The 27,617-nt window shown below is 52.2% G+C and overlaps 1 protein-coding gene across 1 annotated transcript; it reads left to right on the forward strand.

Annotated features, from left to right (window-relative positions):
• Positions 1 to 233: 233 nt before the first annotated feature.
• Gpi (glucose-6-phosphate isomerase) lies at positions 234 to 27,457 on the forward strand. The gene is made up of 18 exons (XM_052165702.1): positions 234 to 442; positions 1,202 to 1,292; positions 1,533 to 1,601; positions 3,381 to 3,500; positions 9,849 to 9,932; positions 10,012 to 10,158; positions 11,748 to 11,819; positions 12,541 to 12,585; positions 14,634 to 14,687; positions 21,891 to 21,951; positions 22,170 to 22,213; positions 22,309 to 22,461; positions 24,120 to 24,249; positions 24,412 to 24,488; positions 25,660 to 25,788; positions 26,669 to 26,744; positions 26,901 to 26,967; positions 27,048 to 27,457. Exons 1-18 carry the CDS (start codon positions 321 to 323, stop codon positions 27,181 to 27,183), a joined length of 1,677 nt encoding a protein of 558 aa, XP_052021662.1. The 5' UTR covers positions 234 to 320; the 3' UTR covers positions 27,184 to 27,457.
• The last annotated feature ends 160 nt before the right edge of the window (positions 27,458 to 27,617 follow it).

Genomic DNA, 27,617 nt, shown 5'->3' on the forward strand with positions numbered 1-27,617 from the left:
CGGCCCCGGCACGAGAAACTCCGCCTCTGCCCTTCAAGTCACTTCCGTGCAGAAGCCAGCCAAGGGACATTGCGAGTGGCCACACTTGTGGCCAGCAGAGGCCCCCAGCTCTACAGCTGCCGGCAAGGTCGCCTAGCGGACGCGAAGGACAGAGACAGGAGGGGTCGGGGCGGGGCCGGGGGCGGGGCCGGAGGGGCGGGGCCGGACGCCTGCGCCATAAAGCCCGCTGCGCGCACTGGTACTGACTTGCTGCGCGCTGCCGCAACTCTTTCCTTCCTCTTCCGTGCACATCCAGCTCCGTGTACCTCTCGGGTCCCGCCATGGCTGCGCTCACCCGGAACCCGCAGTTCCAGAAGCTGCTGGAGTGGCACCGCGCGAACTCTGCCAACCTCAAGCTGCGCGAACTTTTTGAGAAGGATCCGGAGCGCTTCAACCACTTCAGGTGCGCGCACGGGGTCGGGGTACCCGGGACGCGCCCAGCCGCCCGGCAGGGCCCAGGCCGGGGCGGTAATTTGTCCTTGATGCCTCCTTGGAGTGGGTACTTGGGCCCCGCGTGCTAGCCAGAGGGCCGAGGCTGCTTAGTCATTAGGAGGAATCGGCTCCTCCTTGGGGGATCCCTTCGCCCCCGCCTCTTAGTCTCAGCCATTTGAGAGGGATTTCTAACCTCCCGTGAGGAGGAGGAGGAGCTGTTGCTGGCGCGACAGGCACGAGAGAGCTGCCCCCTCCCACCTACTCCTAGTGGGCTTTGGTCGGGCAGGGTGGGTAGGCTGAGATTTCCTGGGAGCCATGGTGTAAAAATAGAGCGACGAGGCACGATGCAGAGGCCGGAGAGACCTGGGAACGGGTGTGAAATAGAAGGGAGGGTGGAAGAAATCTTACATGTGATGCGTCCCCATGCCTTGTCCCTGGTGCCGGGAGGCGAGGGACATGGAATGACCACCTGTGGTTCCTCACTGGAAGTCCCTGATACCTCTCCATGGGTGTTCCCTAGTAAGTTTGAGAACGTGGAGCTGGAAGGGGGATAGCTCTGCATTTCTGCAGAGCAGCCGCACCCTTCTTCACCTAAACCATGCTCCTGGCCCAGGATCTGCCTACATGTTTCTGTGGCCTGACTGCCCACACTATAAGGCTACAGGTAGCCTTTGTGGTGAAGTGAGGCACTGCCGCTGGGGTGTGACCATCTTCCTGCATCTTCCTGCAGCCTGAACCTCAACACCAACCATGGGCATATTCTGGTGGATTACTCCAAGAACCTTGTGAACAAGGAGGTGATGCAGATGCTGGTGGACCTGGTAATGTTCCTACTGGGGAACTGTGATCTCTGGTTTGGGTGTGGGGGGGCCTGCGGTTTGTTTGGGTTCTAGGTCCAGGTGTGGGGTGGGTATCCCAGGGATCTCTGGGTCATTCATAGCCAATCTGGCTATGAATGAACATCTGTCAGCCTCACAGGTGGTGGTGGGGGGTGGGGGTGGGGTGGACTTGTGATAGCCAATGAGGATGGGCTACAAGGCCTCAGTGGCTTCTCTTCCTAGGCCAAGTCCAGAGGTGTGGAGGCTGCACGGGACAACATGTTCAGTGGTTCCAAGATCAACTACACCGAGGTAAGTAAGCAGTTACCCCTACACACACCCCACCCCCACCCCCCCCACCCCCAGCAAACTCTTTCTACCCTTTGCTATCAGACCGTTAACAGCATCGCCCCGTGGCTTCGCCATACTCTTAAGCAATGCTTTTGCTTCACGAAGGTGCTAAAGACTTTTCTTTGGGGGCGGTGGGGGGGGGGTGTTGCAGAGCTTTGGGGTGTGACTTCTCTGAGACTGGCAGCCTGGACTTGGCAAACAAATTGGCACATTTCCTGGTGTCCAGGGAGGGGCCCAACCCAAGCCCGAAGGGAGGGACTTGCTTAAGACTTGCTGAGACATTTTCTTGGAGAACTTCAACGTTGATACCCTGATGGACCCTTGCTGCAGGTTGTTTCTAGTGACAAGCAGGATCGTGCCCTCAGAGCCCTTAGTTTCTTTGGCAATAGGAATAAATAAGAGGTGAGGCTAAGACAGGAAGACCCTGGCCCTGACTTGATGTGGAAGCCTACAGACATAGTGAACACTCCACACTAGAATTCTCAATGATTTTTTTTTCTAGAAAATATTATTTTATTGAATGGTTTGAATTCCACCCCATTTTGGTTTTTAACTTTTTTTTTTAATTCACATTGTGCTCTCCAAGCCCACTCGTCTCCTTGTCCCTTCATATCTGCCTCTGGCCTTTTGGAAGAGGACTGTGTGCTCTGTTTGTGTGTTTGTTTGTTTGTTTGGTTGGTTCTTGAGTCAGGGTTTCTCTGTGTAGTCCTGACTGTCTTGGAACTCACTCTGTAGACCAGACCAGCCTCGAACTCATAGAAATCCTCCTGCTTCTGCCTCTGCCTCTGCTTTTGAGTTCTGGAACTAAAGGTGTGCGCTGCCACCCCCTGGCAAGTATGTGCTCTTAACTGCAGAGCCATCTCTTCAGCCCTGAGTCTTTTTACACGTGAGGAGTCTAAGGCTTGGAGGTCAGAGGTGAGAAGCAGCTGATCTTACACCGCTGGGCCTGGGTGCTAGGAGGGTGGCCGCAGTCGAGGAGGGCTCCCTTTAAGGGGGGAGGGTGCGTTTGCTTGAGGGACATGGGAAGAAGTGAGACTAGACAGATGGGTAGGTGGCTGGCCTCAGTCCCTCCCACACACGGGGAACCTCTCTCTACATTGAAGTTGCTTTCCTTACCATCTGGGACCTTTATACCTGCTTCCTTCCAAGACTGCTATTGTCTTTAGCTGCCTGGGTCCTTTTGCCCTTGTGGCCAGGTGAGCTACTTGGCACCTGTCACAGGCCTCTGTTCTGGTTTAGTTTATGGCAATTGTGAGACTGTTTGGTGAGGGGAGCTTCTGTTGGCTGTCTTGCTTCACCATCCTGAGGCCTTGGGACATTTTTAGAAGGTGCCAGAAACAAGACGCTCTCTCCTCCGGGAGGGCTGCATTTAAGGCTGAAGGAACTCATTGACCATCTCTGATCTGTGTCGTCCCCACTACTACACCCTGCTCACCTTCAGTCAGGCCGTTCATGCCCTGGGGTCCTTCAGGCCCCTTAGGCGTTGTTTTAGGCATGTCCAGGTCCTGCTGTATCTGCTTCTGACTGTTCACAGCTTATAAGGTGGGCACAGGATTCCCTGTCCTCCAAATCCCAGAATGCCTTTCACTCCCAGGCTCTCTGTACAAGATGGTGATGTCAGTGGATGCCTGGACCTGCTTGTCCTTCGCAGAAGGCTGACTTACACTGTACCTTCCCCAGCTGGGACCACTCTAGCTCTAGGGTCTGTGGTGTTCCTCATTCTCCGACCTTCATCTCTAGGACCGGGCGGTGCTGCATGTGGCCCTTCGGAACCGGTCCAACACACCCATCATGGTGGATGGCAAAGATGTGATGCCGGAGGTCAACAAGGTTCTGGATAAGATGAAGTCATTCTGCCAGGTAAGCTGGTGCTAGCCTAGACCGTGTGTATGTTTGCTCAGGAATCGGACCCTGGCGCTCTCCCTAGAGGCAGGACTGAGTTCCTGTTGCAGCCTCAGGAGGGCTGACCTGTGTGGCTGCTGACCCTGCTATCTCTGCGGAGACCTGAATTTCCCTCTTCTCAGAATGAGCATGCTCTCTGCATACCCCAAGGTCTGGGATTGTAGGTGCGCGCCACCACAACCCGTGACATGGTACTGGGCGCGTTGGATGGGGGTTGCCAAACTTGAGGCTTTACATGGTAGGAAAGCATGCTGACCACCGAGCTACATCCTACTTCCCTCCCCACGGCTTATGTGCAGTATAAAGATGTAAATCATGCCCTGGGGCCATATTAGCGCACAGAACCACACCATACCCAGACCCCTTAGTTTTCCTTCCTCCCTTCTGTCAGTCTGTCCTAGCAGGGTCTGACTGTAACCCTGGCTGGCCTGGAACTGGCCTGTGTAGACTGTACTGACCCCGGACTCAGAGATCTGCCTGCCTCTGCCTTCCTACGTCTGGGATTAAAAAGACATTATACCGTGCCCAGCTGACCTCCTTGTGTATCTGTGTATATGGGAGTGGGGGTGGGAGGCAATATGGGTTGCCTTAGAGACCAGCTAACTTGATCTGCATAAACCCCGGTGGCCTCAGTGTGTATTCCCCAGGATAATCCTGCAAGGGTTGGCTGGCAGCCGTTATCAGGTCTGGAGTGCAGGGGTGATGCGTGGGCGCTGTGGGTGTGTGCGTGGGTGGTGTGTGTGTGTGTCTGTATGGGTTGGGCATGCTCAGAGAGTGATCACCTGGTCAGCTGTGAGCATGCTGGACTTGTGCCAGAAAAGCAGCTGCTCCCGCCTGAAGCTGGTCAAAGTCGGCTTGCCTTGGCCGAGAGCCATTTTCAGACCAGAAAGTGACATTTATCTTAAAGGCCTGGCGACACCCGCATCTAGGGCTTCCTAGGATGAGGAAAGTGGGACTCTGGGTCTCAGGATGTCCCTAATGTTTTGAATGTGAAGGGCATTCCTGTCGCCTGTGTGTAGCAGAGTGGGAGCCAGGTGCTCTGATCACGCTGTGTAAGCTCAGGGATGCTAGGTAGACAGTGTGGTGTTAGTCCCCTCCAGTGCTGTTGTGGGTTGACACCCCCTTAGTGCTGGCTGTTGGACTGGCTGGCTCTAGACTGACCAGGTATTTTTAATTCAAAATGCACAGCTTGGGTGTGGTGGATCGTGCCTGTAATCCTAGCCCAGGGAGCCTGAAGTAGGAAAATTTGCCAGTCCTGGGCCAGCCTGGGCTATGTGGGGAGGCCCTGTCTCAAATCAAAACACCCAATGAAAAAGCAAACAAAACACTGCTACCCAGTGAGGAATTCTACTTCCTGTGACTGGTCCTCTCAGAAGTAAACAGTACAGTCAGGCTGAGTGTTGCTGCTTCTGGTCCCAGCAGTGGGGAGCTGAGGCAGGAGAGTCAGAGGTCAGGGCAACAGGCTAGCTCTTGTAAAAAGAAATAGCTATTGGGAACAATAGCTATCCCCAGTTACTCTGACCTGATTGTTACTTAAATCCATGTATCAAAATATCACACAGTAAAGGAGAAATAACAACCAAAAGAAAACCTCCCCTCTGTTTATCAGGATTGTCAGTAACTATGGCTGTATTGTCTTGCTGCACTGTTTATTGGTCAGTCGTGGTAGCACATCCTGTCACCCAACACTCAGGAGGCCAGCCTGGGGTATTGTGGTGACACTGTTTCAAAACACAAAACAGCAATGGCGTGTGTCCTAATACCTCATCTACAGGAAGAAAGGCTGTGTGAACTTGAAATGTGTTTTTCAGCCAGGCGGTGGTGGCGCACGCCTGCAATCCCAGCACTCTGGGAGGCAGAGGCAGGCGGATTTCTGAGTTCGAGGCCAGCCTGGTCTACAGAGTGAGTTCCAGGACAGCCAGGGCTATACAGAGAAACCCTGTCTCAAAAAAACCAAATCCAAAAAAAAAAGTGTTTTTCTCTCATAATGTGCGTGTGAGGGAAAGTGCTTTGCTTGAGACACTGAGTGAGAAACTGAGCAGCTAAATATTTGTTCCTGGGCTGGAGCCGGGGCTCCCTGGTTAACAACATTGGCTGCTGCTGCAGAAGATCCAGGTTCAGGTTTCAACACCTGCATGGCGCATCACAATTGTCTATGACTCCAATTCCAGTGGATCCAATGCTCTCTTCAGACCTCTGTGGCACCAGGCATGCATGTGATGCATATCCACACATGGAGAGGAAAGGGATACACACAAAATAAATCTAGAAAACACACAAGCTTATTACCGTTTTTTAGTCTACTGAAATTGATAAGACGTCTTCCATGGCCATTTCCATTTTGAGATGGGGTAGCCCTGGTTGGTCTGGAGCGGGCTTTAAACACACAGGGATCCACCTGCCTCTGCCTCCTAAGTACTGTGATCAAAGGTGTGCGCCACAGCATGGGGCCCTCCCATGGTAGTGTTAACACCATCTTTTAATTTGTTCTTGTGTTGCTGGGGATAGAAGCTGGGGCTCTGGCATGCTAGGCACCGAGCTATGTGCACACAGAGAAGGCTTAGAAATCTGAGTGGTGCACTTGGGAGGCAGAGGCAGGCGGATTTCTGAGTTCAAGGCCAGCCTGATCTACAGAGTGAGTTCCAGGACAGCCAGGGCTACACAGAGAAACCTTGTCTCCAAAAAAAAAAAAGAAAGAAAGAAAAGAAAAGAAAAGAAAAGAAAAAAAGAAATCTGAGTGGTGGCTTGCACGAATAATTTTAGCACTTGGGAGGCTGAAACAGAAGGATTGTCTTGGGTTCAAGACCAGCCTGGGGTTAAGGTTAGAACCTGTCTCAAAGAAACAGACAGAGTTCCCCAACTCATTTTCTCCGGAGGCCTTCTATAACCTGTTACAGTAGCAGACAGAAATATAGGGTCAACTAAGCTAGCTGCGTGTATACACAAACCTGTTTCCTTTCATTCGACCATCCCTCATTTGAAGATGAGGTGTAGAGATGACGACGGCCACCATATGGTAATGACCGCTCTACAGAGAAGGGGAAGGCTGAAGAGCTGACAGTCCTGTTGCTGTGGTTGGGATTTTGTTTTGTTTTGTTGTTTATTTTTTGAGGCAGTGCCACCGTGTAGTTGAGGCTGGCTTTGCACGCCTGATCACCCTGACTCCGCCTCCTGAGTGGCAGAAACAGGGCTGCACCACCGTGCCTAGCGGGCTCGTGCAATTCCATGGCTTGACTGTCCGTTCATTCATTCTCAAGGCTTGGGAATGATTCTTTAAGGCCCTTGGTTGCCTAAAATTCATTTTCTCCAGGTAAAATATAGCCTGTGCTTATGGCTGCCTGGTCTTCTCAGCCTCCTACTGTCTGTAGAAATACGGGTGTCTAAAGATCTCTTTAAGTTTCTAGCGTATCTCCCTCGCTTAGCTCCATTCAGTTCAAGAAGATAGAGTTTCAGACACTGTAGTTCTTAGAAAAGCTTAGCGCATCTTCAAAGACTCCATAAGAAGCTTATTGTGGGGCTGTCTGTCAGATAGTAGCTGGATGCGCGGATTTCTTCTCTATGAGGAAGAAATCTTCTATCTTACATGTGTTTATTTGTACAGCGCATACATGTGCCACGGTGCATGCTCATGGGAACTTAGCCTCGGGCACCATGTGATTCCAGGGAATGAGCTCAGGAGGTCAGGCTTGGCGGCAAGCACTTAGCCACCCATCATGTCACTGGCCCAAGATAAATTCCTTTGCATTTTTGCTTCTGAGCCCAGAGTCGGGACCATGATGCCGCTTGGGAACCGCCTTGTGTTTGACTGAATATTTGTGTATATCTACCTTTACCTTTCTGAAGTTTTTGGTTTTTATTTTTTATTTATTTATTTATTTATTTTTTGGTTTTGCTTTGTTTTTTAAGGTAGGGTTTCTCTCTATAGCCCTGGATGTCCTAGAAACCACTCTGTAGACCAAGATGGCCTCAGAGTCACAGAGATCTAACTGTCTCTGCCTCCTGAGTGCTGGGATTAAAGGCGTGTGTCAGCATGCCCTGCTCGTTTCTCTGAAACGAACGTTTCTCTGTGTGTGTCTGAGCAGTATGTGTATGTATGCATATGGTACTCCTGAGGTTAGTAGAGGGTGTTAGATTCTACCCGGAGCTGGAGTTACAGATGACTGTGAGCCGCCATGTGGGTGCTGGCAGTTGAACCGCGGTCCTCTGCAAGAGCAGCCGGTACTCTGCACCGCTGAGCCGCCTCTCCAGCCCCTTGTGGAGGTTTTCACTAGGATCCTGTCCTGAGACTTGCACCAGTTCTCTGTGGTTGTATAGGAATCACATCTGAACTTGGCTCCCAGCAACAATAAACAATGATTCCACATGGCGTGCGTGTCTAAGTCAGAAGCTGGGGAGCAGGTCTTTTTATTTTTTTGGTTTTTTGAGTCAGGGTTTCTCTGTGTAGCCCTGGCTGTCCTGGAGCTCACTCTGTAGACCAGAGTGCTGGGATTACAGGCGTGCACCACCACCACCCGGCTTTGGGGAGCAGTTTTACCTGCGTTGTTCTTGTGTTTGTTCAGTGCTTAATAGTGCTGCCTAACAGTGTAGTCAGAGTGTTGGCCTGTGCTGCGGTTCTCTGAAGGGGTCAGTTCTGGAAGATTCCCTCTGTGAACAGCAAGTTGGTGCTGCCTGTTGGAAGGAATCCTCAGTTCATTTCCACATGGGCTTAGTCACAGGACTGACTGAGTGTCCTCACAGCGTGGTAGCTGGACTTGTTTAAGGAGAGAAATCAGAGGGCTGGAGCGATGCTTCTTCAGTGGTTAAGAGCACTAGCTGCTCTTGCAGAGAATCTGGATTCAGTTCCCAGCGCCCACATGGCAGCTCACAACCATCCGTAACTGCAGTTCTGGGGGATTGGATGCCCTCTTCTGGCCTCCACAGGCACAGTGCACGTGAGGTACACAGATGTGCATACATGCAGGCAAAACAGTCATGTACAAAAAATAAAAGAATACGTTGATCAGGGGAGGGCTCAGAGCAAAGCAGAGGTTGTTATGACCAAGGTTCCCGTTCATATAAGGTCATCTTTGCAACACCTTTGTAGGGACACAAGTCAGCACTGTTAGGCACAGTGGGAACACTATAGGGATGTGTACCCAAAAGGCAAGAATCATTTGGAGGCAGCTGCACGTGCTAACATAGCTTATGATCCCAGCAATCAGCCTGAAGCAGGGGATTGCCAGTACACGGTCAGCCTGGACTATGTACATAATAAGATGCTGTCTCAAACCATATGCTCTGGGGATTAAGCTCGGTGGTAGAGTGCTTGCCTAGTACATGCAAGGCCCAGGATTTGACCCACATTTATTTGGATCTCTACATAGAGGCTGGCTGATTGTCCCTGGTCAAGACCTGTCAAAAAATTGGTCTCTGGCTAAGCGCCACTGTGATTTCCACTTTGGCAGTGAGGACCTAACAGGCCATCTGGTGGGAATGTTTTTATACAGAGAATGATTTGCAGTACCCATGCTTTTGTTCTTTGAGTTAGTGGGTTTAAGTATGTAGCAAGCAAAAGTTAAAAACTGCAGATAACAAAACAGCATCACATTGGGTGCTTACTACATCCCGCAGAGTGACTGGAGTAGCCCAGTTGGTTGAGCAAGCAAAGTAACGTTATCAAAGCGGGTGCTTGAGATACCCAGCAGAAACGATACCCTACAGAAGCAGTTCCGTTACAGCCGCTGAGCGAGCGAGAGATTAGAGCACAACAGCTCAGCTCTCTGTCAGTGTGTGTGAGTGCTTCTGTGCGCTTCTGTGCATCACCTGTGTGTTGGTGCCTATGGAGCTCAGAAAATGTCATCAGATCCCTTGAAATCAGAGTTTCACATGTTGTGAGCTGCCACGTGGGTGCTAGAAACTAAACCTGGCTCCTGTGGAAGAGCAGTCCTTGCTCCTAACCACTGAGCCATCTCTCCAGCCCTGGGCAAGCATTTTTATACCATGAGATTTAAACAGATGGCCTCTTCTTTTTGTCACAGAGTTAGGGAGCCAGCCTGCCTTGGGATAGGGAGTTCTGGAGGCCATAACTTGAAATAAACGTTGCAGAGTCTGGGGCAACAAAGCCCCATTTCTCCTAGAGTCTGTTTAAACAGTGTGCGGCAGACTACCGGGATAACATGACACAGAATGACAGGGATCTGGTTCTGTGACCTCCAGAGGCTCCTGACAGGGCCTAGCAGTTGTCATTTAGGTAAAAGGGACACAACACAGGATGGGTGACATTTGTGAGCTGTGCCTTTGGGTTAATCACGTCTGGTTCTATGACAGCGGGTCCGAAGTGGTGACTGGAAAGGATACACCGGCAAATCCATCACGGACGTCATCAACATCGGCATCGGAGGCTCTGACCTGGTAAGGAGCTCCCAGCTCACCCTGGGGTGGGGGGTGAAGGTTGGGAACCTCCCTAGAACCTTGCCCTCTCTTCCTGCAGGGACCCCTCATGGTGACCGAAGCTCTCAAGCCTTACTCTAAAGGAGGTCCCCGCGTCTGGTTTGTCTCTAACATTGATGGGACCCACATTGCCAAAACATTGGCCAACCTGTCCCCTGAGACGTCCCTCTTTATAATCGCCTCCAAGGTATGGCACCGGGGTGGGGAGGATGGGTGGACTGCCCTGGGCAGTGGAGTCTCAGGGAGGATTCTCAGTGAATGGGGCTTTGTGGGTCTAGTTGGCACAGCTGCCCTCAGATGGTTTCCACGTCTGGCAGCAAAGGAGGTTTACCTAATAAAAGCCTGCACCTGGATTCTTGTCATAGGCAGTACCCACTTACTTTATGTGATCTTTGCCTGTGTGTACGTGTCCTCAGGGTCCCGTGCAAGCTAGGCAAGGACTCTACCACTGGACTGCATGCCCACCCCTTTATATTGAGACAGGCTCTCAGTTATTCTTTTAGCTTCCAAATCACACTGTAGTCCACCTTGAACTGAGCTTTTGATCTTCCTGCTTCAATTGCTTAAGTACTTACAGACAGGTCTTTGTCACCAACACGTGTCTGAAACTACCTTCCCTCCACCACCCCTAGTTGTGACAGCATTTCTCTGTGTAGCCTTGGCAGTCTGGGAACTCAGAGGTCTACCTCTGCCTCCTAAGTACTGGGTGATCTTCCTTTCTTTCTCCTTTTTAAATTTTTTTTTTATTTTTTAATTTATGTTATTGTATGTATGAGTGCCCCATCTGTTATGTACACCTACATGCCAGAAGAGGGTATCAGATCCTGCTAGAGATGGTTGTAAGCCTTGTGTGGTTGCTGGGAATTGAACTCAGGACCTCTGAAAGAGCAGTCAGTGCTTTTAACTACTGAGCCATCTCTCCAGCCCCTCATACTTCGTTCTTAACAGATCTGTCTGTTACCTTCTCTCTCCCTCCTCAGTTTTTTACATTTTTGTTTCTGACCTCCCTTTCCAGGGTTTTGAGGCAGGGTCTTTACTGGCGTAGTTCTCTCTCAGGCTCCTGAGCCCTGGGAAGGCAGGCATGTATCACCACACCTGACGCGTTTATTAGGCCTCTCTGGTTTCAGAGCCCTGGCTTGATAGCGTAAGGGTTTATCTAATATCCTGTACACCTTGTGAACCCTAATACACATACAATAGTAAGTCGATCTGAGGGTTGGTGAGAGGGCTCAGCAGGAAAGGGGGCTTGCCACCAAGCCTGATGACCTGAGTCTGATCCTGGGTCCCATCTGGTGGGAGAGAATTAGTCCCGAAATTGCTGTCTCCTCACCCCCACCACATGTGGTGTGGCATTTTTATGCTTGTACACACACACACACACACACACTGGCATTTTTATGCTTGTACACACACACACACACACACACACACACACACACACGCGCGTGCGCGTGCACACAGGCACACAGGTATACACACACACACACTGAATAAATGTAATAAACTTGAAAAATAGGATTTCCATCTGAATTGTGAGATCCAGCCTAGGCTAGACTAAAGAAAGCTCAGCGTCTGCTCGGCCCCTCTCTGGGAGATACCCGGGAGTTTCCATGGGGTCCTTCCGCGCCTGGGTGTGATAGTAGGCTGGACGCCTTGCTCTGACATAGACAGATGCTTGTGGGTACCTGTAATTAGTTCCTGATATGCTAACCAGTAGCCAGTGTGTCCTCTGCTGCCCACCCTGGACTGGGCTGACCACTGCATGTTCCCTTACAGACCTTCACCACCCAGGAAACCATCACCAATGCAGAGACAGCAAAGGAGTGGTTTCTCGAAGCGGCCAAGGATGTGAGTGGGTGGGGTCTCCTGGAGGTGGTGGTGGGGTGTGTGTGTGTGTGTGTTCTGAGTTCTCCCACAGAGGGAGCTTGGTGGGAGGTACGGTGGTGCATGTCCTATGTTCCTTTCCCCCCTCTCTCCCCCAATAGCCCTTTCTGCTGATGTATAAACATGTGGAGGCCTTTCTGGTTTCCTTCTGTCAGAGCTTTGGCATTAGAACCTGCTCTAACTATCTAAGAGCCCTTTCTTTCTTTCTTCCATTCATTTTTATTAGATCCCATGTTGTGACTGAGGATCCTTTAAGTCCCTTAGCCTTTGGAATCATCTTTGCTCCCAGGAACCACACCCTTTTACACTGGAAGTGATTTTACCCCTTGGCCATGTGTGCCTTTGAGGGGGGATGGGCAGGCTCGCTGTGGTCCTTATACAACTTCTTTTTTTTTTTTTTTTTTTGGTTTTTGACAGGGTCTTACTATGTAGTCCAGGCCGGCCTTGGAGTCATGACAATCCTCCAGCTTCAGTCTCCTGAGTGTTAGGATTATTCATGTGCCACCACCGTCCTCCTACCCCCTTAACCTTGACCTTTTGTGGGTTCCTCTACCAGCCTCAGTGCCAATGAGAGACAATGTTAGTCCTGTGTAGAATCTGGTTTTCTCCAGTGATGGGGCAGCCCCACCCACAGTGGCCTCTCTGGGATGGGGTTGATATAATAATCTGCTTCTGTCTCTTGTAGGCATCTGCAGTTGCAAAGCACTTTGTTGCCCTGTCTACGAACACGGTAAGTGCAGGTCCTGCACACTCTCTCTCTCATGGACAAGCCCTGGCTGTGGGAAAACCTCAGTCTCTCAGAATCCACCGAACTCACTTGTCTGGTTCCGGGCAGCATCGTGGCTGGCGTGCTGGTTTAAAAGGCTCACTGAGAATCAATTGGCCCTTCCTACCGTCCCCATTCAGTCTCTGTAATCCTGAGGAAGGACAGGCAGGCAGTGGGATAATGTCCCCCGCCCATCTCCCAGGCCAGACTGAGGCATGAGCCCCCTGCCCACATAGAATGTGCAGAAATCTTGTTCTTCCCTAAAGCTGTTAGGCCTGGTAAATGAATGTGCTTTTTTGTTGTTGTTTTGTTTTGTTTTGTTTTGTTTTGTTTTGTTTTGTTGGAGATGGTTTTTCTGTATAGCCCTGGCTGTCCTGGAACTTCTCTATAGACTATGCTGGCCTTAAACTCACAGAAATCCACCTGCCTCTGTCTCCGAGTGCTAGAATTAAAGGCCCACACCACCACCATTCACCTTTTTTTTTTAAATTATTTTATTTTATGTGTGTGTTTGCATGTATGTCTATATACCACATGCATGTCAGGTGCCCACAGAGATCAGAAGAAAGCATTAGATCCTCTGGGACTGGAGGTAGAGATGGTTGTAAACCACCGTACTGGGAATTGAGCCTGGGTCCTCTCTAAGAACAAGTGCTTTTAACCACTGAGCCATTTTTGCAGTCCTTGATGTAACTTTTTTTAAATTGTTTATCATTTTGCAGGTGTGTATATATAATATGATATGGGCAGGCACACACACACACACACACCAGTGGAGGCCAGAGGACAACTTTGAGGTTCTTTCCTGTCTTTGTTACGTGGCTTAATGGGGTCAAACTCCAATCTCTAGGCTTCTACAGCAAGAGCCTTTACTGAGAGCCATCTAGCTAGCCCGAGAGAGGAACTTTTTTTTGACAGGGACTGACAGTATAGCTCTGGCTATCTGGATGACCTCAAACTCACAGAGATCCACCTACATTTGCCTCCTGAGTGCTGGGATTAAGGCATTTGCTACATTGCCTGCCATGACTTGTTTCTTGTAATTATTTATTTTATTTTTTAATTTGGCGAGGTGGGGTGGGGTGGGTAGGTATGGGTGTGCACGGTTACAGATGCCCTCAGAGGCCAGAGGAGGGCGTAGGACCCCTGGAACTGGAGTTACAGTTGGTTATGAGCTGCCTGGTATCAGTGTGAGGCGCTCACCTCGGGTCCAGTGCAAGGGCAGGGAGTGAATGCCCTTTCCTGCTGGGTCATCCCTCCACACTCCCAGCTTTGTTCTGCTAGAAGGACTGTGTAAGGTGTGGATAATGGAGGACACTCATGTGAGGACACTCAGCAAGGCTCAGCGGGTCAGAGTGAGGGCTGCTCTCAGAAACACAGGCTGTGGACTTGAACACAGCTGTGTGTCGGTGCTTCGCAAGGCAGCGCTGGGAACCATGACCACATCTCGGTCCTTCTGACGGCCCTTTGCCCTCCCCTCCTTTCCACCTCAATCTCCAAATGAGTGGGGGCCCCACCAGATGTCTCGGGCTGCTAATCTTCTGCTGGCAGAATTCATACTGTCAGTGGGCATCTCCACTGAGGATAGGTACGAGGCCTCTGGCTTGGCCTGCCCACGGCCTAGACACTGAGGACAAGGCTGTCTCCGTAGGGATCTCTCTGGTGGCCTCATCTTCAGGAGGGAGGCTAGGCAGTGGTCCAGGCTTTGTTACCTGGCCTGGGGAATGGCCTGTGGGTTTGAGTGCCAGCTGTTGAGGACAGGGTACCAGGGATGGGCTACATCTCTGGTTCTTGCACACCAGGAGGAGGTTCTGTAGGCTCAGGAGCCCTGGTGTGTCGGCAGGGAGCGGTCTTGGTGGGCGGTTCTGAGAGAGCAATCTTGGCTGTGCGCCCTGGGGTTGGAAGGGAGATGAGGGGTTCCTGGAGCTTGTCATCCCTCCCTCCCTGCAGCCCCTCCTCCTCTTGTTTCTCTCACAGATATTCCCTCACCTCTCTTCCTTTGTGTATTCCAGGCCAAAGTGAAAGAGTTTGGAATTGACCCTCAAAACATGTTCGAGTTCTGGGATGTAAGTACGGGCACTTGGCGCTGTGTGCTTGGCGCGGCCTTTGCCGAGTCTTGGCGGCTGAGCCAACAGGAGGGCCTATGAGGTCAGGTCAGCACTTACTGAGCGCTTGCTGCATGTCCGGCTTCCTTTGGGAAAGACAGAGGCCCTTAGGGAGGCTAGTCTACAGGGAGAAGCGATCCTCCCCTGGGCGCCTTCCAGCCACACCCACTGTGAGGTAACCAGAGCCACCCCTGCCCTCTCCGTTAGCCGAGGTGAGTTATTCTCAGGCATGACCTTTCTCCAGGCTCCAGTCAACTCTAGAAAGGCCAAAGGGCAGGGCGAGGCAGGTCCTCCGACTGGCCGGGTAGGCTGAGAGGAGACCTGCAGGAACAGCTGGGGTGGGGGCGGTGGGGGAGGCCGTAGACCTGGAGTCTGGGAGGCTTACACAGCAAACCCCACTTCAGATGGTAAGACCTGCATGCAGGTCACCCTGTAGGCGACATTCCTGGGGACTTGAGCCAGGTTTGACGAGGATCCTGCCTTGCTGCAGGCCTGAGCCTTGCAACCCTGTGAGGAAGGGTTGTGAGGATTTAGAGTGCAGGGTTGCTGTGTGGGTGTGGTGTGTGTCCTGAGAATGCAGAGCTACTGTGTCGGGTGTAGCTGGGCAGAGGCGTGTTCTCTGACTCGTTTGGGGTACATCCAAGAAGGTGGGACGTTTTCCTACCAGCCTTTGGACTGGAGGCTTTTTTTCCTGTTGTCGTCATCTTGGTTACCCAGCCAATGGGTAACCTTGCTTTGAAAGTTCTAAAAACCCCCTTTCTTTAAATTAAATAAATAAATAATAGTTTCTTTTTAGTGCCTAGGATCTGCACACTCTAAATAAGCTCTGAGCTGCTCCCCATCACCCTTTAAAGGAGTTTTGAGACAAGGTCTATGTAGCCCAAGCTAACCTATAGCTCACAAGGTAGCTCAGGCTGGTCTTGAACTTGTGAACCACTTGGCCTCCCAAGTACTTAGATTGCAGGCACGTACCACCACGGTTGGTCTAATCTGTAGGAGAGAATGTTATCCTGCTGCCTGATGCCAGCCAACGACTGTGTCTGAATTAACGCCTCTGTAGATGGACCGGTTGTTACCATCCTTGGCACACATCCTGTGGTTCAGATGAGGAAGCCTGTTGGGGAACTGTGGTTTCTAACAATGCTCCCCGGGCCTGGTAAAGGGGGAGGGCCCCCCAACCCCCCGTTGCTGGCCGGGAGCCCACCCGAGTGGGGCGTCCATTGTAACTGCCCATATACAGAAAATGGATGGGATGTGATGGAGAAATTTGAGTCATTAGGGTGCAGTTCAAGAGGTTCATGAAACTTAAAGGTCGGGAGACCATGGTCTTCAGAGAGAATATGATAGCTAAGACCCGAGTCACCCTCCGGAAGCAGGAAACCCTGAGATTTGTCAAGGAGCATTTGTTCAGGCGTGTGGTGGAGTCTGCTCTGATGTGTCATGGCTGAGGTCTCAGGAGCCAGGATCAGACAAAACTGAGGGGCTGGGTCCGGCTGGGTCCCCCCCCCCCCTCCAGGCTAGGCACATGTAAGTAGAACCTGGCAAGCGGACGGTGCAGGGGACGGAGGGAGAGCTCCCTGGCCTCGCCAGCCCCCAGCATCCCAGGAAGGTGGGGGAGGGGAGCTAAGGCTCACAAATAGGGACTGAAGCGCTGTGATTGAAACCAGGCCAAAACCAGGAGTCAGGTGACTCCTGAACGGGCCTGCGAGTGCACAGGTAGTGGGGTCTCAGACCTGGCGGGAGTCAAGAGATGGAGAGCGGCATCCATCCCGAAAGCTCTGAAGCCAGGTCCTTCCGGGTGTGCGCAGGACAGCTGGCACGGGAGGTTGCTTTCTGGTCTGCTAGGTAAGGTGCAGAAGAGGCTGCTGAGATCAGACCCATGCTCGACCCCCAAGTCTCCCAGACTTGGCTAAGCACAGTGAGGGTTTATCAGGTGACCTCGTCTGTGGAACTGGTAGAGAGACTGGTTGATGTGAGACAGCGCCGTTAGTCAGTAAATCCTCTCTCGGGTCAGTCTGGCCGAGCAAGGTAGGCAGAGCCACTCTGTCAGGTGAGGCCTCAGAGCCAAAGAAGAGTTGGTCTTTGAGGGGCTGTGTGAGGAAATGAAGGTGAGTGGGGCAAACTTCTGAGAGAGCTAAGGGCTTGAGGTGTGGCGTGAGTGGGCGTCTCTGGGTTTTCCCGGGTATGGCCACGCCCCATGTGTGAAACATCACTTGGACATCACCCGGTAAAGTTGAAGTGTGGCCAGGCACGGGAATGTGGAGCCTTCTTGGGTAAGGCTTGTGGAACCTTTGCCTGGCATGAGGTTGGATTTTGGGTGTGTCAGTCTGGAGGGAGATTAGCAGGTTGGTTTGTTCTTGAGGGTCCATGGAGTTCACAAGACTGCCTGTGCATGGTCAAAACCCGGGGAAGAAAGTGCCTTAGGTCAGCTAGGTGGAGCCGGCCTGGCGGATGGATGGAGCATGCGCATTCAGTGTCAGGTAGACATGAAGAACTGAAAGCCCAGGATCGCGCACAGGTCAGACAGAGCTAGCCCATCTGCTGTGTGGTCCGGTGAGCAGAGGCATGCTTTTCTGGCCTTCTGGGTGTGGTCTGAAGAGCCATGGTCGTCAGCCCTGGCACCAAGGACGTGCAAAGGAGGCAGGTGCAGGGTGTATCAGTAGGCAGAGCTGCTCTCCTAGAACTCGCTCTGTAGACCAGGCTGGCTTCGACCTCAGACAGCCGCCTGCCCCTGCCTCCCAAGTGCTGCCATTAAGGGTGTGTGACGTCACACCCAGCATGACTGGATACAGTTTTTAAGTGAGGATTAGAGGTGAGTGCCTGTAGGTGACACTGGCTTATCAGATGGAGGGCCAGCGTCAGTGGCTGACAGTTGACCTGCCAGGTGTAGACCACTGAGGCCTGAGGAGTTGAACACAGGTAGGTGTTGGATTCAGTCAAAGGTAGGAGCTACATCTAGATCTTGGTGGCGGTAGAGCCTGAAGAAATGAAGTCAAAGTCAAGGTGGCTTGAGAAGCTAGGCCCATACTGACGTAAGGTCACCTGCCAGGTATGCTCTGGAGAGGCAGGCTCAAATAGTGGTAGGTGGAGCTGGCCAGATGGGGTCTGAGGACCCAAGGGTCCGGCACAGATGGGCGGACCTGGTCTTCCTGGCACAGATTAAGCTAAGATCAAACATAGGCAGACAGAACTGGCCTGGGAGGTGATGGCAGGAAAGCCAGGGTCAAGCTAAGAGGAAGGACATTTGTCCCACTAAGTGCAATGACAGAAGGCGCCATCATGGGGCACAGGTGGGCAGGCTGGCCCAGCATTGCCTGTGTAAGCAGTCAGAGCTGCTCTGCCCGCTGTGGTCTTGAGAAGTTCAAGTTGAACGTGGGTAGGTAGGGTTGGTTGAGGTAGGGTGTGCCTAGGTCTTCATGGAGAAGCTGGAGGGGCCATGGCTGAGCTCATGTGGGTTGGAGTGACCTCTTAAATCAGACACACAGCACTGTTTCCTAAAATAGAAGAGTAATGCGCATCTGACCCTGATTTATACATACATGTATAGGTACAGTCCTCTAAGCAAGGGCTTGGGAGATAGAGGTATACACCTGGGATTTTTCAGTCCGTGGGGCGTGTTTCCGGCTGGGGTGTGTCAGCCTGTATCTTTGAGGTAAGGCCCAAGTGTGACTGAGGGTCTCACCTCCGTAGAGGCACACCTCAGGTGGGTCCTGTGGGTTGCAGGGGTTGGGGTGGTGAGGTCCAGGCTCAGTGCTGGTGGGTGCTGTGGTTGAGCCTGGGTTGGTGGTACTGGATCGGTCGGTATGTGAGGTGCTACCGGTATGTGAGTTGCGAGAACTCTGTAGACTTGTCGGAGACTGCTGGAGTCACAACAAAGTGCAAAGAACTGGGTCCCCACAGAGGTTAAGGAGTCTCAAATTGCTCTTAGGGAGGTGGACCTGCAACTGTTGGCTTAGGTCAAGGGTGGAGACTGGGCAACGGCGCTGGCTGTAGCCAGGAACTGGATACAGGTAGGAGGAGCCAGGCCTCCCTGGTGAAGCTGTTGTAATTGGTCTGTGCTGTGTGTATACCCAGGTGTGTACCCAGCCTTCCCCGTCAGTCTTTGGATCCAAGAAGAGCTGTCCCTATCACCTGGGCTCAGACACAAATGTACCCTAGGCTTGTTAAGTGAACTGTGTGGGGCAGCCTAGCCCTGGAATAGGCCACACCCGAGGGGTTGGTCAGATGTAGTTGTGTAAGAGAACCATGGTGGGGCTATCCAGTAACCTGAACTGCATTCCTGAGACCCACATAGTGGGAAGAGAGTGGTAGACCTCTATACGCATGCAGATATACCAATCAACAAACATAGAAGAAAAACCATAAAGCATCAAGGCACATACTTCTTTTTTTTTTTTTTTTTGATTTATTTATTTACTGTATGTAAGTACACTGTAGCTGTCTTCAGACACACCAGAAGAGGGCATCAGATCTCATGGTGGTTATGAGCCACCATGAGGTTGCCGGGATTTGAACTCAGGACCTTCGGAAAAGCAATCAGTGCTCTTAACCGCTGAGCCACCTCTCTAGCCCAAGGCACATACTTCTAACCCTAATACTCAGGAGGCTAAGACAGGAAGATCAAGTGTTTGAAGCCGGCCTGGGCTACACAATGAGACCTTGACACGAAATGCAAAGGGAAGGAAGAAAGGCAGGCGAAGCAACAAGTTAAGCAACGCGTGTGTCTGGGTCAGTCTGGAGGTCGGATGGAGGAGGTGGGCGCCCCAAGCCAGCCCCACTACCTGTCCTCATCAGGTGAGGCTTCCGGCTGCTGCAGACCCCTAGTCTGTAGTTGCTAGTGAGTGGTCTTAGGCCTCACGTTCTCTTTGGTTCATAGTCTGAGCCGCCCTAGGGGTACACATGGTACAATATGAGGGCTCAGAGGCTTGGGTCAGACCCTGCCTGGGACTACTAGATCGTGAAATCTGACCTTGCTCCTCTCAGCCAAGGCCAGAAGCGAGATTCCCGTTCCGGTAGGCAAGATCTGAGAGACCACGCCACATCTAATGAGGCCTGCGAGACGGTCGCTGTTACAAAGCTCTTAAACCTGGGTCCTTCCAGATGAATCTGCAGTTCACTATTGTCCGGAGGGACCTTGGGCCATCCTTTTCGTTCTGTCAGTTCCGCCTCTGGGAACTTCCTGTGTTAGCTCTCTTCAACCCCCAGGCCAGGATGTCATCATCTCAGGGTCCGTGGGAGTTTCTGTGTCTTCATTTGTGCCAGGCTCTCAGAGTGCAGTTCTCCGGCCTGGTCTCTCAGCTTCGTCCCTCTCACCCTCCTTCACACGGCACCTGTGAAACCTGTCACCTCAGGCCTCCAGAAGATCCACCCAGACAGCTAACGGACTTGTGGTCTAGCCCCTCTCCTTTGCAGCTAGTGGCATTCTAGTCCTGTGTCAGGCCAGTCCTGTGTCTAGTCCTGTAAAAGGCTGCTCCTGCCACGGAACTCCTGTATATGTCACTCTAGAGTGCTTCTCTGACAGTTTATTCAGATCCAAGGTAGACGTGGGTAGGAGGCTCGGGGTCTGTCAGTGGCTGAGGAGACAGAATGGGTGCAGGTCTGAGGCTGTGAGTCTGTCAGCATGTGAGGAGACTTGGTAGGTAAAGTATTAGCCTCTGTGTTTAATCTGGACCTACAAGGCAGAGTGGTCACAGACTTGGGTGTGTCAGTGACCAAGAAGACATGGTAGGTACAGGCCTGGGATTCTGGATCTGTCAGTTTATGAGGAGATAGGATAGGTAGAGGTATGCGCTCTGGTCTGTCAGTGATCAAAGAGACAGGGTAAGTATGAGAGTGAGGTTCTGAGTCTGTCAGTAACTTAGATGGCAGGTTAGAGATAAGCATGAATTAGTCTGTCCTTGATCAGGGAGACAGAGTAGGCACAGGTATGAGGCTCTGGGTCTGTCAGTGTCTGAGGAGACAGGAGACACAGGTATGAGGCTCTGGTCTACCAGTTTCTAAGGAGACAGAGGAGGCGCAAGTACAAGGCTCTGGGTCTGTCAGTATTTGAGGAGACAGGAGACACAGGTATGAGGCTCTGGTCTACCAATTTCTAAGGAGACAGAGGAGGCACAGGTACGAGTCTCTGTGTCTGTCAGTGTCTGAGGAGATGGGAGACACAGGTACGAGGCTCTGGTCTACCAGTTTCTAAGGAGACAGAGGAGGCGCAAGTACAAGGCTCTGGGTCTGTCAGTATTTGAGGAGACTGGGAGACACAGGTACGATGCTCTGGTCTACCAATTTCTAAGGAGATAGAGTAGGCACAGGTACAAGTCTCTGTGTCTGTCAGTGTCTGAGGAGATGGGAGACACGGGTATGAGGCTCTGGTCTATCAATTTCTAAGGAGACAGAGGAGGCACAGGTACGAGGCTCTGGGTCTGTCAGTGTCTGAGGAGACGGGAGACACAGGTACGAGGCCCTGGTCTACCAGTTTCTAAGGAGACAGAGTAGGCACAGGTACAAGACTCTTGGTCTGTCAGTATCCGAGGGAATAAGTTCTGGGTCTCAGTATTTCAAAGGTAAGTTCAGTATGAGTGCTCGGACTGCTGGGATCTGAGGAGATGAGGCATGGCACGGGTATGAGGTACTAAAGGCACAGATATGACGCTCTTAGGTTGTGTCTGAGGTATATGTCGTGCACAGGTATGAGGACTTGCTTGGTCTGCCAGCATCTGAGGAGGTGGGCTTGTGAACAGGGATGAAGATCTATGCTGGGGAAAAAGGTTTAGCACAGATCGGGAGCTCTTTTTGTCAGCACTGAGGAAGTAGGAACTACCACAGGCCATGATGAGGCAGCTGAAGGACAGGTATGAAACGCTGGCTCTGTCGGCACTGAGAAGGCAAAGCTGTGTGTCCGCCAGTGTGAGGAGACAGCAGCTGATGGATGACAGAGGTTTGAGGCCTTAGGTCTGCCAGGAAGAAAAGGCCAACCTTGGTAACGCCTTTACTCTTTGATCGGTCCCGTGGAGGGTCACTAGCACTGGGCTGCCAACCTACTAAGAGCTGGGTTGGCACAAGCCCAACAGACTGTACTCGTGGAAGCGTGGCTTTCCAGGGACAGGTGTGGCAGGAGGGAGGGGGTAGGGTGTGCCTGCCCTCCTTCAGTGTCCTTTCCTTCTTTCCTAGTGGGTAGGTGGCCGCTACTCGCTGTGGTCAGCCATCGGACTTTCCATCGCTCTGCATGTGGGTGAGTGTGTTCCCGAGTCGCCTGCAGGGGGCAGTATTGCAGCGTGAGGTGGACGTTGTTCTGTCCGTGAATGCCTTGTATAGCAGGCGTCCTGCCTCTCCGCTTCTGCCTACAAATGCTTATCTTTTAGTACTGGGAGAACGAACCGTAGGGTCGATAGCATGCTCAAGGCCAGACACAGGGGTGGCACTTCCGCTGATGCTGCTTCTGTGTCCTAGGTTTCGACCACTTCGAGCAGCTGCTGTCCGGGGCTCACTGGATGGTGAGTGCTGGGTGGCCTGAGACACGTGTGGGTCCCGCCCCCTCCGGCCTCTCCTGCCAGCTGCTCAGCCCTCGGTCACCTTGCTGTTCTTTCAGGACCAGCACTTCCTCAAGACGCCCCTGGAGAAGAATGCCCCTGTCCTGCTGGCTCTACTGGGCGTCTGGTACATCAACTGCTACGGCTGTGAGACCCACGCCATGCTGCCCTACGACCAGTACATGCACCGCTTTGCTGCCTATTTCCAGCAGGTACCAGCCCCAGCGGGCCGGGCTTGGGGAGGTCGAGTGGCAGGCTCCAGTGCCTCACCTGGCGCTTGGGTATGGCAGTGGGTCATCTCTGCAGCTGGGTTCATGGCGCATCTTGGTAACCAAGTATTATTACATCGTGTTGTCAACCGTGAGAAGTGCCCTGGCCAGACGCGTCCTGATTGGTTGTGGGGATGTGTGTTCCTCTGTGGCTCTGTCCTGTCATTGCTGTTCTTGAGTGGTGGTGTGAGCTGGGACCCGTGATCCCTACTGTGACCACGGTGTGCCTCGTTCACCTGGTGGGATATGTTGAGTGGCCAGATTGTTTACAGCCATACCTTTCCATATTTCCATGTTTGCAACAAAAATTAGCACCCTTTGGGGCCTCTGACCCCGTCCGTGTGCAGCCCTGTTTGGTCTGGGCACACCTACCTGCTCAGTGTCTTCTCCTTTTCCTTGAATGTGTGTTTGTATGTGTCCGTGTGACTGAATGCCACGTGGGTGCAAGGTGCCCACGAAGCCAGAAGAGCTCCACGGAAGCCCTTAGGCCTGGAGCTCCCGGTGGCCGTGAGCGTGAGCTACCTGCTGTGTGTGCCGGGAGTTGGAACTGGCCTCTGGAAGAGCCTGAAGCACTCTTAACTGCTGAGTTGTCTTCTGCAAATGTGACTTACTCGCCTGAGTAATAGTCTCCAAGGCTTACTGCCTCCATCTGCTAACCTAGGCCTAGTCCCGGAAGCTTCTAGCCTCCGAACAATCTATCTAGGCCCACAGTGTTTTCGGCCTCTGAGACTTACTGCTGAATAAGCTCACCCTTTCTAGTTCTTTCTGATCTTTGGCTGGCTGGTTCAGCCTGTTGTGGCTCAAACTCCTCTCCCAGCGGATTCAATCCACCTTCTCTCGGTTTCTTGTCAAAGGGCTCTGCTTGGCCTCATGCTAACTCTAGCAGTCTGTCCTAATCGTCTGGCGCCTTCTCATTCTCTGGATTGTTCTGTCTTCACCTGTGTCTAGTTTGTTCTCTCTCTGAAAAATTCTCGCAGTAACACAACGTCGTTCTTTTTTCTGCACTGCCCGCCAGTAGCTTTCTTTTCCTCTCTCTTCTCGTGAGAGCTGGGCGTATCCTACTCTGTCAAATTTTTCTCTGATTGGTCACTTTGTCTGCCATTCAATTAGACATCACTTTCAAACATGGGTGCTTCCTTCTACAAACTTAACTTTACCTTCATTGTTTGGGATTAAAGGTGTGTGCCAAGGACTGAGCCACAGCATAGCTAGAAACGTGTTTTGTTTCAGTAAATTTCACAATCTTGGGGTTCACAGTGTGATCAAATATCCTGCAACAATCTTGAAGCATCTTCATAGTTGTTCTAAAAGTGAACAGGTTTTGACTTATCAATTTGCGTGATATTGAAAGATCTGGGTCAAGGGAGCAGTGGGCCGGCTTCCTGGGCAAATAGACCAATAAAGAGATCCTCCTCCCGCCTCCTGACCCATCTTCTCCTGCTCGTGGTCCTTACAGTCTTTCGCAGAAAGCTCAGGAGCCTGAGGACCCACAGCTACCGGATCCCCCACCTGAAGCTGATTAAGGCACCCAGGACGGATCCAGGCAGTTTGTGACAGGCAAATCTTATAGGTAGAGGATTGAGCTTTTGTCCTTATTCCAGGGTGACATGGAGTCCAATGGGAAGTACATCACCAAGTCCGGGGCCCGGGTGGACCACCAGACAGGCCCCATCGTGTGGGGGGAGCCGGGGACCAACGGTCAACATGCATTCTACCAGCTTATCCACCAAGGTAGGGCCCGTCTGTCCTGGGCAAGTGGGTGTGGTGCCTGGTAGGCCGAGGATGGGACAGCAGGGACATCCTGCTTAGGACAGTGGCTTCCTGTAGGCTGCTTGGGTGGCTTCCATGGGCTTAGGGTTGTATGGATGACTACTGTCCCCTTGCCCTTAACAGGCACCAAGATGATACCCTGTGATTTCCTCATCCCTGTCCAGACCCAGCACCCCATACGGAAAGGTCTGCATCACAAGGTAAAAAGCCTGTCTGGAATGGTGTGCTTCCCAGGTTGGCGGGCCAGCCCTCCTGCAGCCGTCCTGCTCAGCAGTTAGGTTAGTTCTCTCGCTGCCACCGCAGAGGACTACAGGTTTACTGCCTTGAACCCGTCTGTTCTCTCAGTTCCCAGCGTTAGAAGCCCAGCTGGGCTCCCTAGCTCATCAAAGCCATGGGCCAAAGTCAAGGTGCTGGCCTGAATTAGTTCCATCTCTGCTGCTGTGAGAAGAGATTAAGCAAAAGCAACCCTGGGGGGAAGCCAGGGCAAGAACTTGAAGCAGAAACCGTAGATGAACACTGTTCGCGGGCTTGTTCTCAGACTCATGCTTAGCTGGTTTTCTTGTTCAGTCCTCCACCTCCTACCTAGGGACTGAGCTGCCCACAGTGGGCTGGGTCTTCCTGTATCAATCAGCAATCATGGACGATCCCCCACAGGCCAACCTGAACTGGGCAGACTCAATTGAAACTCCCATTTCAGGTGACTTCAGGCTAAGTCATTGACAAGTTAAAGCCAGACTCTTGGCAAATACATGTTCATTCAGTTTTCTGGCAGAATCTTCTTCTGCGGACCAACATTCTGGTTCCTTACTGGTGGCTGAGTGTCTTTTTGTCTTCTGTTTTGCGACAGGGTCAGACAGTGCAACTCAGGCTGGCCTTGAACTTGGTAATCATCTCGCTTCGGCCTTGTGAGTGTAGAGATTAGAAGGCTTGTGCCTGCTGTACTGCGATACAGCACTGTTGGCTTGATTCTGTGCCTCTCCCTCTTAAAGTCTTAAAAGACAGTCATTAGCAGGACCCCTTATCACGTACTGATGTCCTGCAAGGCAGCCTGGCGAGGTGGCGCACGCCTGGGATTGTAGGTATTCAGGAGGCCGAGAAGGAGGATCTGCCAGTTGAGGGCGGCCTGAGTCACTGAGTAAGGACCTAAGAAAGGATAAGGTTGTGGCTTAGCAGAGGGCACTTAGGTTCTGTCCCCTAAAAGAAAAGTGAATAATTAGCACTGTCACCCTCCTTTGTCATCCCCTGTGGCCTCCTTCCTCACTTCAGTTGAGCTATGAAGTGAGTGGGCCATGCTGGAACTAATGCCTTCTGAGATGGACTGGACAGTCTCTGTCTGTGCTTGCTACTGTAACTATATGTCTCTCTTGTCAGATCCTCCTGGCCAACTTCTTGGCCCAGACTGAGGCCCTGATGAAGGGGAAGTTGCCTGAAGAGGCCAGGAAGGAGCTCCAGGCTGCTGGAAAGAGCCCAGAGGACTTAGAGAAACTCTTGCCACACAAGGTCAGCTTTGCCCCGGAACTTCAGCCTTAGGGTGACATGCGGGGTCTAGAGGGATGACTGTGAAGGGTCAGGGTAGGGGCTCGTGATTGTCCTACACAGTTGGAGGCTCTGTTCCCCCAGAGTAAATGTCCCACACTCTGGGGTTGAGTGCCTTCCTCTTCCAAAGCTTGGGGACCAGAATTAGCCTGGGGACTTTCTTCCCTGCCCGGTATATTTTGGCAATATTCTTTCTCTTCCTCCAACTCTTCCCAGATCCACCTACCCACCCAACTTTATATTCTTTCTGTAGGTAGGTATGTAGGTAGAAAGGATGGAAGCTAGGAGAGGGAGGAAAGGAGGGAGGGAGAGAGAGAGAGAATAGATTAACATATAGTGTTTTAGTTATTGTTTTACTGCTGTGAACAGACACCATGACCCAGGCTCAGAGGTTCAGTCCATCATCATCCTCTTCAAGGCAGGCAGCATCCAGGTAGCCATGGTGTAGAAGGAGCTAAGAGTTCTCTGTCTTATTCCGAAGGCAAACAGAAGACTGGCTACCAGGCAGCTAGACAAGGGTCTTAAAGCCCACGCCCATGGTGACACATCTACTCCAGCAAGGCCACACCTCCTAACAGTGCCACTCCCTAGGCCAAGTGTATACAAACAACCACAGATAGATGGATGGATGGATGGATGGGTGGGTGGATGGACGCACGGATGGACGGATGTACCGACCGTTTCCTTAGAGTCATCCACCACCTTTGCTCTTAGAATCTTTCCAGCTCCTCTGCTGCAGAGACCCCTGAGCCTTGAGGGGTGGGATGTGTGTAGACACCCCCATTTAGGGCTGAGTGCTCTGGAGCCTCGGCCCATGGCTGAGGACATTTCTTGTTTTCTGCAGGTCTTTGAAGGAAACCGTCCGACCAACTCCATTGTGTTTACCAAGCTAACACCCTTCATTCTGGGAGCCTTGATTGGTGAGTGGGGAGAAGGAGGATGGGCTGGCTGGCTTGGATAGGGAGGGAAGGGGGGAGGGAGGGAGGGGGAGGAAGAAAGGGAGGGAGGGGGAGGGAGAAAGGGAGGGAGGGGGAAGGTGAGGTCCTAACAGGCACGGCCTGCTGTTTCCTCTGCAGCCATGTATGAACACAAGATCTTCGTTCAGGGCATCATGTGGGACATCAACAGCTTCGACCAGTGGGGGTGAGCCGCTGAGGAGTCTGTTATGTTTTTGGGCTGTCTCTGGAATGTGGTTCATCCTCTCTTCCACCTTTCCCTCACAGAGTGGAGCTGGGGAAGCAGCTGGCCAAGAAGATTGAGCCGGAGCTGGAGGGCAGCTCGGCTGTGACCTCCCATGATGCCTCCACTAACGGACTGATCGCCTTCATCAAGCAGCAGCGGGACACCAAGATAGAATAAGTCAGCGGCGGCCCTGCCGCCTGGGCCTTCCTGTCCCTTCTCACCATACGCACTGCATGGTCCTGCCCCTCCCTGCCCAGAGTGCACCACCGGTAGTTGGCCTGGGCTACAAGGCTGTCGGGAGAAGCTGGTCTGGAACTGCCGTCCACCCATGTACCCTCCCTGTGGAAGCAGGCGGAAGGGCTTTGATGTGTCACGTTGCTCTGACCTGTATTTACAACCCAGCTAGAATAAAGACACCTAGAGGAGGCGTGGGCTCCGCCTCTTCAGTTTACTGAGTTGGTACTTTATCTGTTAGGCGTGGGTGGCCCCGCTTATGCCTTGGTTGGCTCTCTACTCATTGGTGGGCTGGTCCAGAATCTCAGAGGGTTGATCGTTCAGAAGAGGGGACAGCTGGGTGATAGGGGCACATGTTTTTAATCCCAGCACTCGGG

The sequence above is a fragment of the Apodemus sylvaticus genome, chromosome 1 (assembly GCF_947179515.1).
Source record: "Apodemus sylvaticus chromosome 1, mApoSyl1.1, whole genome shotgun sequence".
Classification (NCBI taxonomy): Eukaryota; Metazoa; Chordata; class Mammalia; order Rodentia; family Muridae; genus Apodemus; species Apodemus sylvaticus.